This window comes from Pan paniscus, chromosome 17 (assembly GCF_029289425.2).
Source record: "Pan paniscus chromosome 17, NHGRI_mPanPan1-v2.0_pri, whole genome shotgun sequence".
Classification (NCBI taxonomy): Eukaryota; Metazoa; Chordata; class Mammalia; order Primates; family Hominidae; genus Pan; species Pan paniscus.
Genome location: NC_073266.2, coordinates 96,724,658 through 96,741,358, shown reverse-complemented (window position 1 = coordinate 96,741,358; position 16,701 = coordinate 96,724,658). Strand labels below are relative to the sequence as shown.

The window sequence follows — 16,701 nt, the reverse complement described above, 5'->3', positions numbered from 1 at the left end:
TCCATCTTTCTTCCCATTTCCTTTGAAAAATAGAACTTTGGAGCTGTAGATGTGTAGGTGGTTCTCACTTAAAGAATGCATTTCTCAGCATTCTTTGCAGCTGGTTAGGACCAGGTAACTGATTCTGGCCAGCAGAGCATGCGAAAGGACATGTGCCCCTTTGAGTCCAAGTACTCACCAGGCCTTTCCTTCCGAACCTCCCCTGTGGGACAGTGTGGAGGTGGGGCAGTCACTGGAACCCACCCTGCAAAACCACGTATCAGAGATGACAAAGTTGCCCTATCACCCTTTGACCACCCACCTGGGCTACTGTGAGGGTGAAAATCTGTTTTGATTTAAGGTGTGTCAGTCACATTTCAGTACAGGAAACAGAAGCCACCCTAGACAGTGTAGCAGAAAGTGATTTCATACACAGAACAAGATGCTTCCCAAATCAGTGAAAGGATGAAGTTCAGGACTGAAGCTCCAAAGCTACTCTCAGAATGTTACCAAAATATCCATCCAAGGAAAGCACTATGGCAAGGATCACATCTGAGACACGTGGTTTGGAGACCACCATGCACATAGTGCACTCCCACCCAAGCCCTAAAGCTGGAGAGCGGGAGCAGGAACTCAGACCCATGAGGACACCTGTCAGCAGAGAACACACAGGCAAAAAGATACCTCCTCCTCAGTCCTGCCTTACAAGCTCTGTGAAAGTACATTCAATGTGAAAGCAAATTCACACACCTTTCAAGAAACTGAAAAATACGTGCAGGCTAGTTTCCAAATTTCTAAAGAACAGAGGCTGCAGGAAGGGTGGACTAAAGGTTGAACATACCAGTTTACCACAGTGCAACTGTTACAGTAGCTTAGACTATGTACTATTAATAGCAAAAACTTATTTAAATTAAGCTAGTTTACACGAAAAGAAATATTCTCTAGTAACTTGAGAATTATGAAACTTCTACTAGAATGTTTAATAAGCAGTCAAGTGATTCCAGGGATAAGGCAAGTCTGAGAATCACTCATCATTTAAATATGACACTGTCACAGTAATTTTCAAAACATGAAACTTTCATACCTCAAACTACCTTTTGATACATGAAAATAAAAAACAGGCTGGCAAGCTCATTTCTACACACACATCAGCATTTAGAGTAATGCATTTCATCTAGTATAGTAGACATCAAATGACTGAATAAATGGCACAATAATGAGAACGTCATTCGAAGCTTTTCACGATAATTTAAAAATCATTCTGAAGTTTTCAATAATGGAGGAAAGCCTCTGCTGTGAGGTCAAGGCCAACACTTGTTCGCATTACTTAAAGGTCATTAAAATACATCCTTAATCATAACATGTGGTTCATTACAAATAAAATTGCCTTTCGTTCAATAAAACTAATTAAATGTAAATGGTATTGTTTACTGCTATACGGATCTTTTGAAATAAATCAGCATGTCATGATTTATTGAAAATTACTGTGGCCTTGTGGTTGTTAATAAATTTGTTTGATCACAAAAGCCAGAAACATATTTCCCAAATGTCTACAATGCCTGAAAACTGTGCCTCCAGACAGCTATGAAGCCACAAGAAACTGCACCTGCCATTACAGGCTCTGCAGCACAGTTATTATTACATGACTCTGAAATTTTAATTCTCTGAGAATATAACAGAATGGACAAAGGTTATTCTTGGCTGTGTCCTCAGCTCTTCCAGACGAGTTCTTAGGTCTCTAAGTTTACTCAGCCTGGCTGTCACCATGGACACAGTCTGATGTGACACAACTGTGATACAACAAACAGCTCACAACACAGAAGACCCTCAGATCTACACTACGAGAGACACGAATGTCAGAAGGAGGGATGATTATGGGCATAAGCTATTACATGAAAAACTCAATTGCCTTGCCCATATCCATAATGAAATCAGAGCTTTCTTCTCTATAGAAAAAAGATCTATACCTAATATGCCAAGTTATGTGAAGCTAAAATATAAAATTGATTAATGAATCAGATATTCAGTTGAACTTCCTTTTTTCCTAGGATATACTGCTTTTTGGTGGTGTGGTAACAGCAAAAATTAAAATGTTTTCATTTACCATATAGTTATGTCACTAAAATCCTTAATCAGACTCTGTATCAAAGTGTACTGGCCACGAAAATTTTAAAGTTGCATTGTACGAATTATTTATTTTAATTCTGTAAATATTTTTGAATTTATATGTGTATACATCTGTCACTAATAAAAATAAAGAAAGTATCCTTGTAATATTGAAGATAATAAAATGTCACTTCCTATAATCATGGCAAAGAGCATTACTCAAAGTTATAGATAACAGTATGAAAAACTGTAACTACTTCATAAGGTGTGAGTTCCATGCAATAACTGCACGTTTAAAGTGTACCATTTTGTTTTGATATATGTGTATGCCTGTGACCACCACCACCTCAAGATACTGAACATTTTCATTACTCACAAAAGTATCCCCGTGCCCCCATGCAGCCCGCCTATCCCTGCACTGCTAACCTCTATCACCTGCTGATCGCTTGTACAGAATTGTATGTTAATGGAAACATGTACCGACATCCTTGCTTGGCTGGATTTTTTGGGTTTTTTTTCAGACAAATTTTTTCTAATATAGTGTTTTGATTCTGTACTTTCTTTTCTACTACACTTAGCAAAATTAAATCTGTTAGAAAATTATCATTTAGTGTGACTTGCTCCCAAGCTGCTTACTGCCAGGGACCCTAGAATTCTTGGAAGGTTCTTCAGGAGGAGGATGCAGAGGGTGGGGCTTTTGTCCAAGTGTTACAGCCAACCAAAATCCCCTCCAGTCATTTAAGGACTCATATTATCCCTTTAGTTCTGCAGAGATTACTTGAGTATGTACACAAGAAAAAGAAGGACACAAGGAGGAAATATGTAACCATGAAACAGTAGCACTAACCCAGCAATCAGTTCCAATTACATTAGAAAGTCAATAGGCTGCAAGAATGTCTCTATGATAAAACTTACCTTAATAAATAGTATGAGAATAAGCTAGATGTCAAGTAATAGGATAATAGAACAGACTTATTTCACAACATAAAAAAAAAACCAAAAGCAAGTCGAAAACCCTGGGAAGCAGAGCGAGGATGAGAAAGGGCTGAGGAGGGAAATGATGACACAGAAGATGCAGGCTGGAGTGACGCACGATTCTGCTCAGCTCATAACACGAAATTAAAAAAACAAACAAACAAACAAAAAAACCTACTTAACCTTAACTCTCAAACAATTCTTTAGCCACACATACTAAGTGAAAGATTCAACTTCCCTCTGCTAGGTCTTTGTGCATCAGCTGGAACTGTAGGAACTATTTTAATAATTATAATAGTGTAAATGCAAATTACTTGGCTCTCACTTTTCGATTCCACCTACTGACAAACATTTAAAAGTGGTTAAAATGATAAATGAATATTGGTGGGCAAACAGCCTCCTGGTACAAGACAAAGCCTATAAATGCATAAAGAAAAACATATAAACAATAAAAGAAAACATATAAATATTTACCTAAATAAAATTTGAAATATTTACATAGCGAAGATATTATAAGGCCAGAAGTTAAGAAACAGATTGGAGAATATATTTGCAATGTGTACTGGGTAAAGTTATGCAGAAACAGATACGCTGATACCCTGATGTTGAGAAATTAGAATTGTATAAACATATGGGGACAATATTAAATTTGTGCAAAAATAAAAATCTAACAAAAAAGTTCTTCAGTGAACGGTACTGGTGCAACTTACTGTTTTTCTTTTTTTTTTTTAACTTTAAACTAAAAAAAAAATACTCCCCCCAAAAATGGTAGATAATCAGATTTTGTATGGAAAGCAGGAATTATTTTAAAACTAATTATTTAAAATATAATCATGAGTAGAAATAGTCAAAGCATAAAACCAAAAAGCAGAAATCATTGAAAAAAATATTGGTAGGTCACATTATCTAAATACACTGAACTTTTACATGGGCAACAGAAACTATAAACGAAGTATTTAGAAAAATTGGAAAATAAAAAATTATTAACAAACTTTAGCAGATAACATGAACAGACTTAGAAAATAAAAATATGAGAAATACATTTTCTTAGGTAAGAATTATCTTCAATCTCATACATTAAAAAACTAAACAAATGTAAATTTAAATGGGATACCATTGTTACAGTTATCAGATCGGAAAACAGTGAAAGATTAATTGATTAATTAATACACAGTAGATAAGTTGCATAGTCTTCTGAAAAGCATTTTGGCCAAATAATCAAAATTCTTGAAATATGCTTATTTTTTTAATCTAGAATTTCAAAATGATAACTTTTAAATTTACCAATATCAGGTCAGCTATGGAAGCTATGATTTGTCAGAAACTATGCAGCTAATAAAACACTTGCAAGGATACACAATTCCTAACATGAAAGGATGACCCATAGCATATTGTTGAATAAATATTCTACTAGAAAAAACAGTAATATACAGCATTATCCAACCATGCAAGAATGTGGCTAGGGGAAGGTACTGTCAGAAAGGATTTATACCAAAATGCTCTGATAGCCAATGCAGACTGGCAGGTTTTTTTCTATTTTGTGATTTGTGTATTATTTTCAATGCACACATTACTATTAGAATCAGGACTCAAAATTGACGTCCACTTCTTTTTTAAAGGAATGCCCCTGAAGAGAGGGCAGGAACATCTAAAGGTGGCAGAAGGGCCGGCATCCAGGCTCTGCAGGGCAGTCACAGGCCTCCCAGCAGGTAGATCCCTACCAACAAGCAAATTCTCAATAAACAAATAACTGTTTGTTTTAGTTTAATTATAATTTGAAATGTCATGCAGTTTGTTTCATCCACAAGGAACTTAATATTTTTCATTAAAAATTAATCAAGGGCTTCTACAAGTCATGTTGTGGTAACTAATATGAGACTTGTCCTCCCATGAAAACAACTGGAAAATGGACAATATTTATAAAGTATCTATTTTCAGACACTAGATACAGTGCCCCAGGGAGAGGAGAAACAAAGCCATGTGCCCCACATAAGCCCAGGTAAAGAGATTTACCACTTTAGACAGCAGAAGCCAGGCAGAGGGAGGCAGCTGTTCTGAATTTAGGAGACTGAGACCAGAATTCAAGGAAACTGACAGCTAGCATTTGCAAAATACTGAAAAGGGACAAGGAAGAAAAAGAATTGCAGAAATATGCAAAGTGTTCCACCTGAGTGTTACTGAAAGTGAGTACACACAGCATACAGGGTAGGAGTATGTCCGGCTGGAGGAGAACCACAGAGCTCCAGCCCCAACCACCTGCAGAGACCACAGAGTTGGAGAGTTGAGTTTTGACTAACCAGAGTTCAGAGGCACCTGTGAACCAGCAAGGATTTCAGTAGGTATCAGCAGGATCCCAGCAGGATCATGCTCTAGCAACAGGATTAATTAGCATTCCAATAAAGGAGCCTCTAGGCCTGTAACAAAGTTTAAGGACAAGCCTTGAAGACATCAAGTTGACCCACAAGTTGTTTAACTAATTTAATAAAGATCGAGATGCTTTAAAGATAGAAATGAAAATCTCAGACATTAAATGTAACACTTATATACTCAGCATACAATAAAAAATTACCAGACATGGAAAGAAGCAGGAAAGTATGGGCCTATAACGAGGGCCAAAAAATTTAAATAGAAACATACCCAAAAGTGACAGAGATAAAGGAGTTTTAACATACATGGAATTAAGCATTACAAACCGTTGAAATAGTCCAATGAAGCCATATACATATTAGGAAAGAATAGAAAAGGTATTTAAACAACAAAAATGAGAGAAACGTATGAAACATCCAGAGATTACAACACTCAGAATAACAAAATTCATTGGGTGGGCTTAACAGAAGGCTAGATACTGAAAAAGATAAATGTTAGTGAATTTAATGACAGAGCAACAGATACTATCAAAATTCAGTCACAGAGGGAAAAAAAGGCTGAGAAAAAGAAGAGTAAGAGAGCATCAATGGCATGTGGGAATCTAACCACTTGATATTCCCATGTCATTGAAGTTCTTACTCTTTTTTAATATGAGTAGTTAGACTAATTTACTTGATATTAGTAGTTAGACTAATTCTGTTGGTCATGTCTCAGAGGGGTTTGGACAGAAGGAAAGATTAGAAAAATAAAGGCTGAAAATCTTGAAACTGGATAAAAACCATGAAATTCCAGATACAAGAAGCCCAACAAACCCAAGCAAGACAAATGAAAATGCATCATCACACTTAAATTCCTGAAAGCCAGTCAAAACAGGAAAGACTTTCCAAACGCCCACAGAAAAAGGCACAGAGGATAAAGTGGAGTCAGGGTAAGAATGCCTGTAAGCGTCTTTTCAGGACTATGGATGCCATAAGATGAAATCAAAGCTCTGAAAGGCAAAGATAAATGAAAACTTCAAGACATCCTTCAAAAGTGAAGGCAAAATAGGCCCAGCGTGATGGCTCACACCCTTAATCCCCCACTTTGGGAGGCCGAGGTGGGCGGATCATCTGAGGTCAGGAGTTCAAGACCAGCCTGGCCAACATGGTGAAACCCCGTCTCCACTTAAAAAAAAAAAAAAAATACAAAAATTAGCCGGGCGTGGTGGTGGTACATGCCTGTAATCCCAGCTACTTAGGAGCTGAGACAGGAGAATTGCTTAAACCCAGGAGGTGGAGACTGCAGTGAGTCGAGATTGCACTACTGCACTTAAGCCTCTGTGACAGAGCGAGACTCTGTCTCAAAAAAAAATGAGAAAAGAAAAAGGCAAAATAAAGACAATTTTCAAACAAACAAAAACTGACAATCTCTAGCAGATTTCACTACAAGACACGTTGAAAGAAGTTCTTAGGGCTAAAGGAAATTGGCAGTAAATGGAAACCTGGATCAACACACAGGAAAGAGAAGTCTCAGAACAGGTAAACACATGGGTAAACAGAAAAGACTGTTTTCATTTTTTACTATCTTTAAAATATGCTTGACAACTTTGAACAAAAAAAAACAGTAATGCACGGTGCAGCTGATAATATGTAGAAGTACGACAGCTGACATGAATACAAAGGATGGGAAGGAAGCCATGGACATCTACTGTGCACAACTCTTACACTGTAAGTGACATGGAGAAATATTGTGATAAGTTAAAAACACCCATTGGAAACATGATAATGACACAAAACAGAACTAACGTACATAGCTAATTAGCCAAATGGAAATATAACACAACACCAAAAGATGAAGAAAAGAAACAAATGGGATAAGTAGAACCTACAGAGTCAAATGACTGACTTCCGCTCAACCACATTAACGATTACCGTAAATGTACACAATAAAAATGCAGCAATTCTCAGAATAAAAAAAGCAGTACCTACTTTTATTACATTAAAAAACACTTTAAATTCAAAGAAAAAGATATATAAAACACACACTAATGGAAGATAAACCATGTAAATACTAATTTTAAAAAAGCTGAAATTACTATAATAGTAAAGAACAAAATAGATGTCTCAACAAAGAATATTACCAGGAATAATGAAAGGGCAAATTCAACAAAATATAGTAATTCTGAAAGTGTATGAACCCAGTAACAGTGCTTCAATATAGATCAGGAAACAGGTAACAGAGCCAAAAGGAGAAATAGTTCCATCTACAAAAGGTATGGGATCTTAAAAGTCTTCTTCAGTAATTCAGAGAACGAATGGTAGAAAACAACTATAAAACTTTTTTAAACAACACTTTCCATTAGCTTGACCTAATGAACATTTACAGAACATCCAGGCAATAGCAGAACAAACATTATTTTAAAGCTCACATGGAATACTGACCCAGAGAGTTCCTATGCTGGGCCATATCACAAGTTTCAATACATATGAAAGGACTGAAATAGAACAGAATATGTTCCATGACCATAAGAGAATTAAATAACAATAAATTACCAGACATTGGGAAAATCCCCAACTGTTTAGCAAATAACAGTGTATTTCCAAATAATCAAGGATGAAAAGAAGAATCATGAAGGAATTAGAAAATATTTTTAACTAAATGAAAATGATTTTTCAACTAAATTATTAATTATTTTTAACTAAATAAATCAAAATTTGTGTGACACAGGTAAACAATGCTTGGAAACAGGTTTACAGCTGAAAGTTTATAAATAGAAAATAATAAGTTATAAAATCAAAGGTCTAACTTCCACCTTAAGGAGGAAGAAACAAAAAAAATTATAAACTATGTAGAATGAAGGAAATAAAGAGCAGAAATTAATAACACAGAAAATGAACAAACAATGAAGATAATCAATGAAACCAAAAACAAGTTCTTTGAAATGATCGATAAAAGAGACAGGATATAAACTACCAATATTGGGAGTGAAAGAAGGAATCCTAAAATGGCTAAAAAATAATGGAATATTATGAACTTTATGCCATTAATGTTGTCAACTTACGTGAAATGAACCAATTCTCTGAAAAACACAAATTTCCAATGAAGAGAAAATCTGATTAACTCTATACCAAAGAAATTCAATTCACAATCAAGTGTTTTCCCAAAAAGTAATCTCTTGGATCAGATAGTTCCAAAAGTGAATTTGTTCAACATTTAAAAAATAAATAATGCCAATTTTATGCCAACTATTTTAAAAATTACAGGAGGCAAAAAGACTCCCCAACTCATTGTAAGGCCAGCCTACCCCCAGATATCAAACTAAAGACATTAAACAAAAGCAATACAGATCCATATGTTTCATGAACATCAGCACAAAACATCCTTAACAAAATATCAGCATATCAAATACCGTGACATAATAAAAAGACATGCAGTATGACTACTAGGTGAGGTTTATGCCAGTAATAAAAGGCTGGTGTAACACATATGAAATCAGTCCACATACCATCATATTAATAGATAAAGGAGAAAATCCATATGATCATCCCTACAGACACAGAAAAGCTTTGGAAAAATCTAACACCCATTCATGATAAAACCTCTCAGCAAACTAAGACTAGAAAGAACTTCCTCACCCTGACAGAGACTCCCTGAACAAGCTGCAGCTAGCATTATACATCAAGGCGGAATGCTTTTGCTCCGAGACTGTCAACAGGACACATCACCAAAGAGGACAAGCAGATGGCAAACAAGCACACAAAACAACGTTCAACACAACCGGCCATCACAGAAACGCAAACTGAAGCCACGATAAGATATCACTGCACACCCGTCAGAATGACTACAATAAAAACTGGTGACAACATTGAAGGCGGCAAGGACACAGAGAAACCGGGTCACTCATCCGGTGCTGGTGAGGACAGGGAATGGCACAGCCACTCTGGAAAACAGTTTGGCAGCTCCTTTGAAAGCCACACTGTGTGATCCAGGAACTGCCGCATGCACACACACCCCAGCCCCATCCTCAGGTGAGGAGGTGCTGCTCCCTGACATATAACTTCACTATTTAATAGCTGCCTGGTTGACTCTACCCACCACCAAGCAGGTAAAAGGCAGCTATCAACTGCCCAACCTCTCCAATCTGCTCATCTGTTGGTCCAGTAGAACCTACCTTCCTTCATTCACTGACCACGGAAAAATGTAAGTTGTAATAACTCTAAACATATAAATTATGCATAGTATCCTAGATAATTTAAGTAAACAATCATAGAACACTGAAAATTAAAAACCCATGAAAACAAATCATCTGAGCAGCACTTCACTGCCTGGCTTTGACTGAGAAGCCTGACCCAGAGAAGCAGCTTGGACAATTTTCAAATACAGCTTCTGACCTGAAGGCTAATGAAGTCCATGTGAGGTACAGAGAGAAAATAGAAGAAAGAAAAACACTTTTACATGCCTAAGTAGGTGAAAATTAAAAACAGATATTCATTTGTGAATATCTGGTTTTACTGATTTGAAAGATTCTACACACACGAGCATGTATGTACTTTTTAATTGGCAAATATCAATACAAAATCGCAAAGGAGAGGAGCAAACAGCCAAATAAGAAATAAAAATTTATCGCTGGGCATGGTGGCTCAAACCTGTAATCCCAGCACTTTGAAAGACCAAGGTGAGAGGATTGCTTGAGACCAGGAGTTCAAGACCAGCCTGGGCAACATAGCAAGACCCCCCATCTCTACAAAAAAAAAAATTAAGAACTGGCTGGGCGTGGTGGTGTGCACCTGTACTCCCATCTACTCAGGAGGCTGTGGAGAGAGCATCACTTGAGCCCAGGCGTTTGAGGCTGCAGTGAGCTATGATCATGTTACTGTATTTCAGTCTGGGCAACAGAGGGACAACCTATCACTTAAAAAATAAAATAAATTGAAAAAGGAAAAGGACATTAAGAGGAGGAGGAGGCGGAAGAGGGAGAAGGGGGCAAGGAGAGGGAGGAAGGGCAGGAAGGTGAGCAGAAGGAGAAAGAAAACCTAAATGTCAAAGAAAATTCACAATTACCTAAAACTGATTATGTGCTAAGACATCACAGAAATTATTTTGGCACAATTCTTCAATGAACCTTCATGAGGAATAAAGAAATTATAAAACAAATTCTCAATGCATTAAATAAATTAGCTGGTATAAACAGAAATATACGTGAAGCCTAGAAACTACCACTGAAGATAAAAGGATGGAGTAATCTTGGTGCTGCTCACCCCCAGAGCCGGCAGCCGTTGCGTGCAGCTCACTGCGACCTTCAGCTTCCAGTCAGTTTCACCATCTAGTTGATCAGTTCGAATAAAACACGAACCTTGGAAGTAGAGAATAAAAATTTACCACTCTTGAATTGTTACAGAAGGTTTTTCCTGAGCTACAGGTGCCATCAAAGAATACTTCCAGGGCACAGTAGGACAAAGAAATAACAATCTAGATATTCCCAGGAACAAAACTCCTTAAAAACTTTTATTTTACACAATGTTCCTTGATTCACAAAACAGTTTTCATGAAAAGATGTAGGCCATTATATTTTTTTAAATCACTTATTTCCTATTTGCTGTTCTTGCCTATTAAGGTTTAACATTAATCAGCCTTCTATTTTAGAAAAACTGCATTGATCATTTCTACTTTCAATGTATGTTTTGATAATAACAAAATAACAAATACACAAAAATATCCAACAGTGTATAGTATTATTTTGCTAATAAAATACCAGATTTACCATCATAAAAAATGTTCAATCATAAAAGCACAGCTACAATGCTAAGACCCAGGTAAATGTTACCATATGCTCTCAGGCCTATCCAGTTTCAAACATGCTAAGATATTCTATTATGAAAATCCACTACTCTTTGGCCGTGCTATCATCCCACTTCTCAGAATCTATTCTAATGATGGAATAGCAAAAGCACAAAATGACATACACACAAGGCTGCTCCTTGCAGCATTATTTATAATAACAGAAGACTGTTGTGAAACAAAGGGGAACAAACAGAGGACGAGCTGAATAAAACAGAGCACATACGGCAATACAGAGAGAAGAAAGTAAAGCAAACAAGATGACCTCAATACACTGTCATGGAAAGATCTCTAGGATATAGATTGTGAAATAAAGAAAGCAAGGTGCAGGACATTATATATAGAAAAATACATTATAGTTAAGAACAAGGGAGGGAAGAGAGAGAATTTGTATATGTCCATACGGATCTCTATGCATATATAACTGTATACATGCATGTTCATCTGTGTGTGGATATGTATCTATGTGTGTATCTGTGTGTGTGCATGTATATGTGTGTGTGCGTGCATGGCTAACTTGTGTGTGCTGTGTGTGCACAAGCATATCTGTGTGCGCACATGCATGTGTACATATGTATTTGTGTGTGCTTGTGTGTATGTTTGTGTACATGGGTATCTGTGTATAATATGCATGTATAACTGTGAACAAGTACCTGAGGATCTGTGTGTTTCTGTGTGTGTGCATATTGGTGTGTGAACATATCTGTGTGCACACATGTGTACCTATGTACGCATGCATGCATATCTGTGTGACAGATGTGAGGGCATGCAAATCTGTGTTTCTATGTGTATGTCTCTGTGTGTGAGTGTATCTGTATGCATGCAAATGCTTCTGTGTGTGTGCACATGTATCTGTGTACGCATGTATGTGTGTATAATACCTATAGAGGCAGGAAGGGAACAGGAATAGATGCGAGGCCTTTTGAATATATCTTATACTGTTCACTTTAAAACCAGATATATTTTATATAATTAAAAAGCCAAATTACACCAAACTTTAAAAAAACTCCTGAAAAATGAAAAGCAGTGTATAAAACATAATTCACAGTTTAATCACAGAGAGAATTCATCCAGGTGACTTTTGAGGTTTCAAAAGTTTTGATGTTTTTTTTTTCTTTTTTTTTTTTTTTGAGACAGAGTCTCGCTCTGTCGCCAAGCTGGACTGCAGTGGTGCAATCTCGGCTCACTGCAACCTCCACCTCCCAGGTTCAAGCAATTCTCCTGCCTCAGCCTTCTGAGTAGCTGGGACTACAGATGCGTGACACCATGCCCAGCTAATTTTTTTTGTATTTTTAGTAGAGACAGGGTTTCACCATGTTGGCCAGGATGGTCTCGATCTCTTGGCCTCATGATCCACCCACCTCAGCCTCCCAAAGTGCTGGGATTACAGGTGTGAGCCATCACGCCTGGCCTGATGAAGAACTTTACACTGGGAAGATCAGTTGATAGCACCTGTATTTATTCATCACTAAAAGAGAGACATGTAGACATCTGCCTGGAGTTAGAAACAGGACTATACAGGAGCATTGCTATAGTATTCTTTAACCAAAAAAATGAAAAGCTAAAAGAAAACCAAAAATGAGTATGATCAACCCTTTAGATCCACCTACCAGTTAACAAAAATACAGGATATAAAGGAATGTATTAATTAATAACATGGTTGTTTTGTGTATGCACTCACACAATCTAGAATATCAGATATTCTCTATGTCCAATAACCCTGTTTTTTCAACAAATAAAAAACAAAGAAAGAGAAGGAATTGTTTGAGAAGAAAACAGATTTGAGAGACACCTGTACCAAGCGCAAGAGAAGGGCCCTCGCATCCTGACTGGAACAGATCAACTGTAAGAAGAAGTGTGTGAGACAATCAGAAACCAGGAGACTCACCAAGCGTTAATCTAAGAAATCCTTGTTCAATAGTTTATGGTATGATAATGGAATTGTGGTTGTAATTTGTAAATGCTGAATTTGTTAATGCAATCAAATTATACACAGGATTTCATCCAAATGAGACATACGGATGAAACAAGACTGGCCATTTAATGAGCAGTCTTCCAGGGGACAATGGTGACGCAGCAGTCCATTACACTATAGCTTCATGCAGTGAAAATTCCTAGAATAAAGTTTAAGATCCAATTTAAAAAACAGAAAATGAATAAAACCTTTAAGGGAAGGTTACTTCCAGAAAGATAGAGCAGATGTACTCTTTCCTATTCTTCCTAAATAAAGCAAAAAATGCTGAACATTAAATTTTTAAAATGATGATGATTCTACAAGAGGAGGAAAAGTGCAGTCCAGCTCAATTCCTCGGGTATCAAGAAAGGACAGTGGTGATTTCCTGTTTTCATCTTGCCCTTTTTATCTCAGACTAGCAAATGAAGAACCCGGCCACCCATAAATGCCAACAGGTGCAGACTTCATGACTATCATTGTCCCATGAAGACTTTCTTTAAAGATATAGGCAAGATTATTCTAAAATGTGTATAGAAAGGCAAAGTTGTTTAAAACAGCTAAAAGTTGTTTAGAATAGCTAAAACAATGTGGGGGAAAAAGGAAGAAAAAATGGGAGAAATCAGCCCACCAGATTTTAAGACTTACCAGATGGCTGCAGTAATCAAGATTGTTTGATACTGAAGAAGGAACAGAAACACAGATCAATGGAACAAAATAAAGAACCCAGAGAGAGTCCCCCCAACATACAAGTATGGCAACTACTTTTGATGCATTTACAAAAGCAATTTATGGAGAAGGGAGTCTTCACTATAAATGACGCTAGAGCATTTGGACATACATAGCCCAACAACCCAAAGCCTTGACCTGAACCTTACATCTTATACAGTAATTAACTCACAACAGACCACAGATCTCAATGTAAAACTTTTAGGACAAAAAAAAAAACCACCACAAGAAGAAATCCTCAGGGCATAGGGCTGGAAGATGACTTCCTAAACAGGACATCAAAGGAACAACCCATTAAAAAAAAAATCAATTGGACTTTGATAAAATTAAATACTTTGAATATGTAAAGATCCTTGCAGAAGATGAAAAGACAAACTACAAACTAGTACAAAATATTTGTAAGCCACATAGCTGACAAAGGACTCCTATGTAGAATATATAAAGAACTCTCAATATCAATAGTTTAAAATAAATCCAATTAGAAAATGGGCAAAAGACATGAAAAGACACTTTACTAGAGTCCTGAGGATGGCAAACATGCAGCAAGAACGTGCTCAACGTCGCCAGCCATAACGGAACGGCACACGCAAACCACGAGGAAGCACCGCTTCCATCAAACATCGGCCAAATGTGGCAAAACTAGATGTCCCAGGCATTGCTGGTGGGAATGTAAAACAAAACTGTAACTCTGGAAAAGAGTTTGTCCGTCTTAAAATAAGCATATAATGACCATAAAAATCAGCAACCTCACTCCTGGACATCGATCTGGAGAAATAAAAACTTATGTCCACAAAAAAGCTGTACATAATTGTTCAAAGCAGTTTTATTTATAACAAAAACCTGTAAACAACAAAAAACTTCAACCAACAATGATGAATGGTTTAAAATATGCTGTGGTATATCCATCCATGAAATCCTAGTTAGCAGTAAAAAAGGAACAAACTATTGACATATACAACAACTTGGATGGATCTCCAGGGTGTTGTGCTAAGCAGAAAAAGTCTCTAGGCGGGCACGGTGGCTCACGCCTGTAATCACAGCACCTTGGGAGGCCAAGGCGGATCGGAAGGGCGGGGCACGGTGGCTCACGCCTGTAATCACTGCACCTTGGGAGGCCAAGGCGGATCGGAAGGGCGGGGCACGGTGGCTACGCCTGTAATCACTGCACCTTGGGAGGCCAAGGCGGATCGCAAGGGTGGGGCACGGTGGCTACGCCTGTAATCACTGCACCTTGGGAGGCCAAGGCGGATCGCAAGGGCGGGGCACGGTGGCTCACGCCTGTAATCACAGCACCTTGGGAGGCCAAGGCGGATCGCAAGGTCAGGAGTTTGAGGTGGGCGGATCATGAGGTCAGGAGCTCGAGACCAGCCTGAACAGCATGGTGAAACCCCGTCTCTACCAAAAATACAAAAATTGGCCGGGTATGGTGGCGTGTGCCTGTAATCCCAGCTACTCAGGAGGCTGAGGCAGGAGAATTGCTTGAACCCAGGAGGCGGAAATTGCAGTGAGCTGAGATCGCGCCATAGCACTCCAGCCTGGGTGACAGAGCAAGACTCCATCTAAAAAAACAACGAGTCTCCGAAGGTCATGAATGGTTTATTTCATTTATATAACACTCCAGAAATGACAAATTTATAGAAATGAAGACAAATTCATGGTTACCCAGGGTGAGGGCTGCTGGAGGCAGAGGGATGGCTGAGCCCACTGGGCTAGTGTGAGGGAGATCCTCACGGTGGTGCAACAGTTCTGCACCTTGACTGCGTTGGTGGTGACAGGAACCCACACTCAAGATGAAATAACACAGCCTTACGCGCACACACTGTACCAGTGTCAACATCCTGGTCTGTTATTCTACTACAGGTAAGTTGTCAACCACTGAAGGAATCTCGGTGAAGGGACACACGGGGTCTCCCTGTACTACCTTTGCAACTTCCCAGGAGTCATTAATTATGTCAATATAAAATGTATTTTTAAAAAAGGTGTTGTTCACTCTAGGAATAAGTTTTAAATAGCAAATTAAAGCTCTCAATTTAGGTTGCTAATAAAACTGCAATCTATCTTTCCTATTAATATGTATCTATATAACTCAACTATACTAGTATAAAAATATTCATATTTCACGAGTGAATTGCTTCATAACACCCTTTCTCAAACATGAACAGTCTTAAATTTTGGAAATGAACAAAATTTCAACAGTGCTAATATACTACAATGGTACTGAAGCAACAATCAGATTTAAATAATATCTAGATTTTTAAAAATAGATTTTTAATAAAAAAGCTCTATCGAGTTCCAAATATTTCAAATATACTTTCAAATCTTGAATTTTAATTCTGTTTTTCAGTAAAAAAGTTACTTAACACTATAGGGGGAAGGTGGCATCAATTAGACTAAACAAAATATGCTCATTAGCAAAGAATCTTTCATGTACAACTTAAGAAAATCTACAAAGATTCTGAAGCATACCATGTAAAGCTGCACAGCACAGCCAAGGCAAAAACAAGAAACCAGGGAAGAAAATGGTTTTTCCTCCAAGTTTTGAAAGCAAGATTCAGGAAATAAGTACTATGTGTTTTAGTGCCTACAACTTAATAAACTGAATAAATTTGGCGTCACAATCAGGTAGGGTCTAGTTTTCAGAACTCAGTATTATACTGGCGAATGCTTATAATCAAGTAGCTCAGCAGACGAACTAATCTGACATGCAGGAGAGAGACCTCTGACACTGCACTGTACCAGAAGGGGGCTTTCACACACCAGCCTTTCCAGCAACTGAT

General features: G+C 37.6%; 1 protein-coding gene across 6 annotated transcripts in view; it reads right to left on the bottom strand.

Moving 5' to 3' along the window:
• ATP9B (ATPase phospholipid transporting 9B (putative)) overlaps positions 1 to 16,701 on the bottom strand; it is a 322,333-nt gene that overhangs the window by 207,564 nt on the left and 98,068 nt on the right. For all 6 annotated transcript variants that reach the window (XM_008952694.5, XM_003827309.6, XM_063597385.1 and 3 more), the window contains exon 8: positions 10,665 to 10,759. In XM_008952694.5, the coding sequence (XP_008950942.2) occupies positions 10,665 to 10,759 (95 nt within the window). The remainder of the gene's footprint in view (positions 1 to 10,664; positions 10,760 to 16,701) is intronic.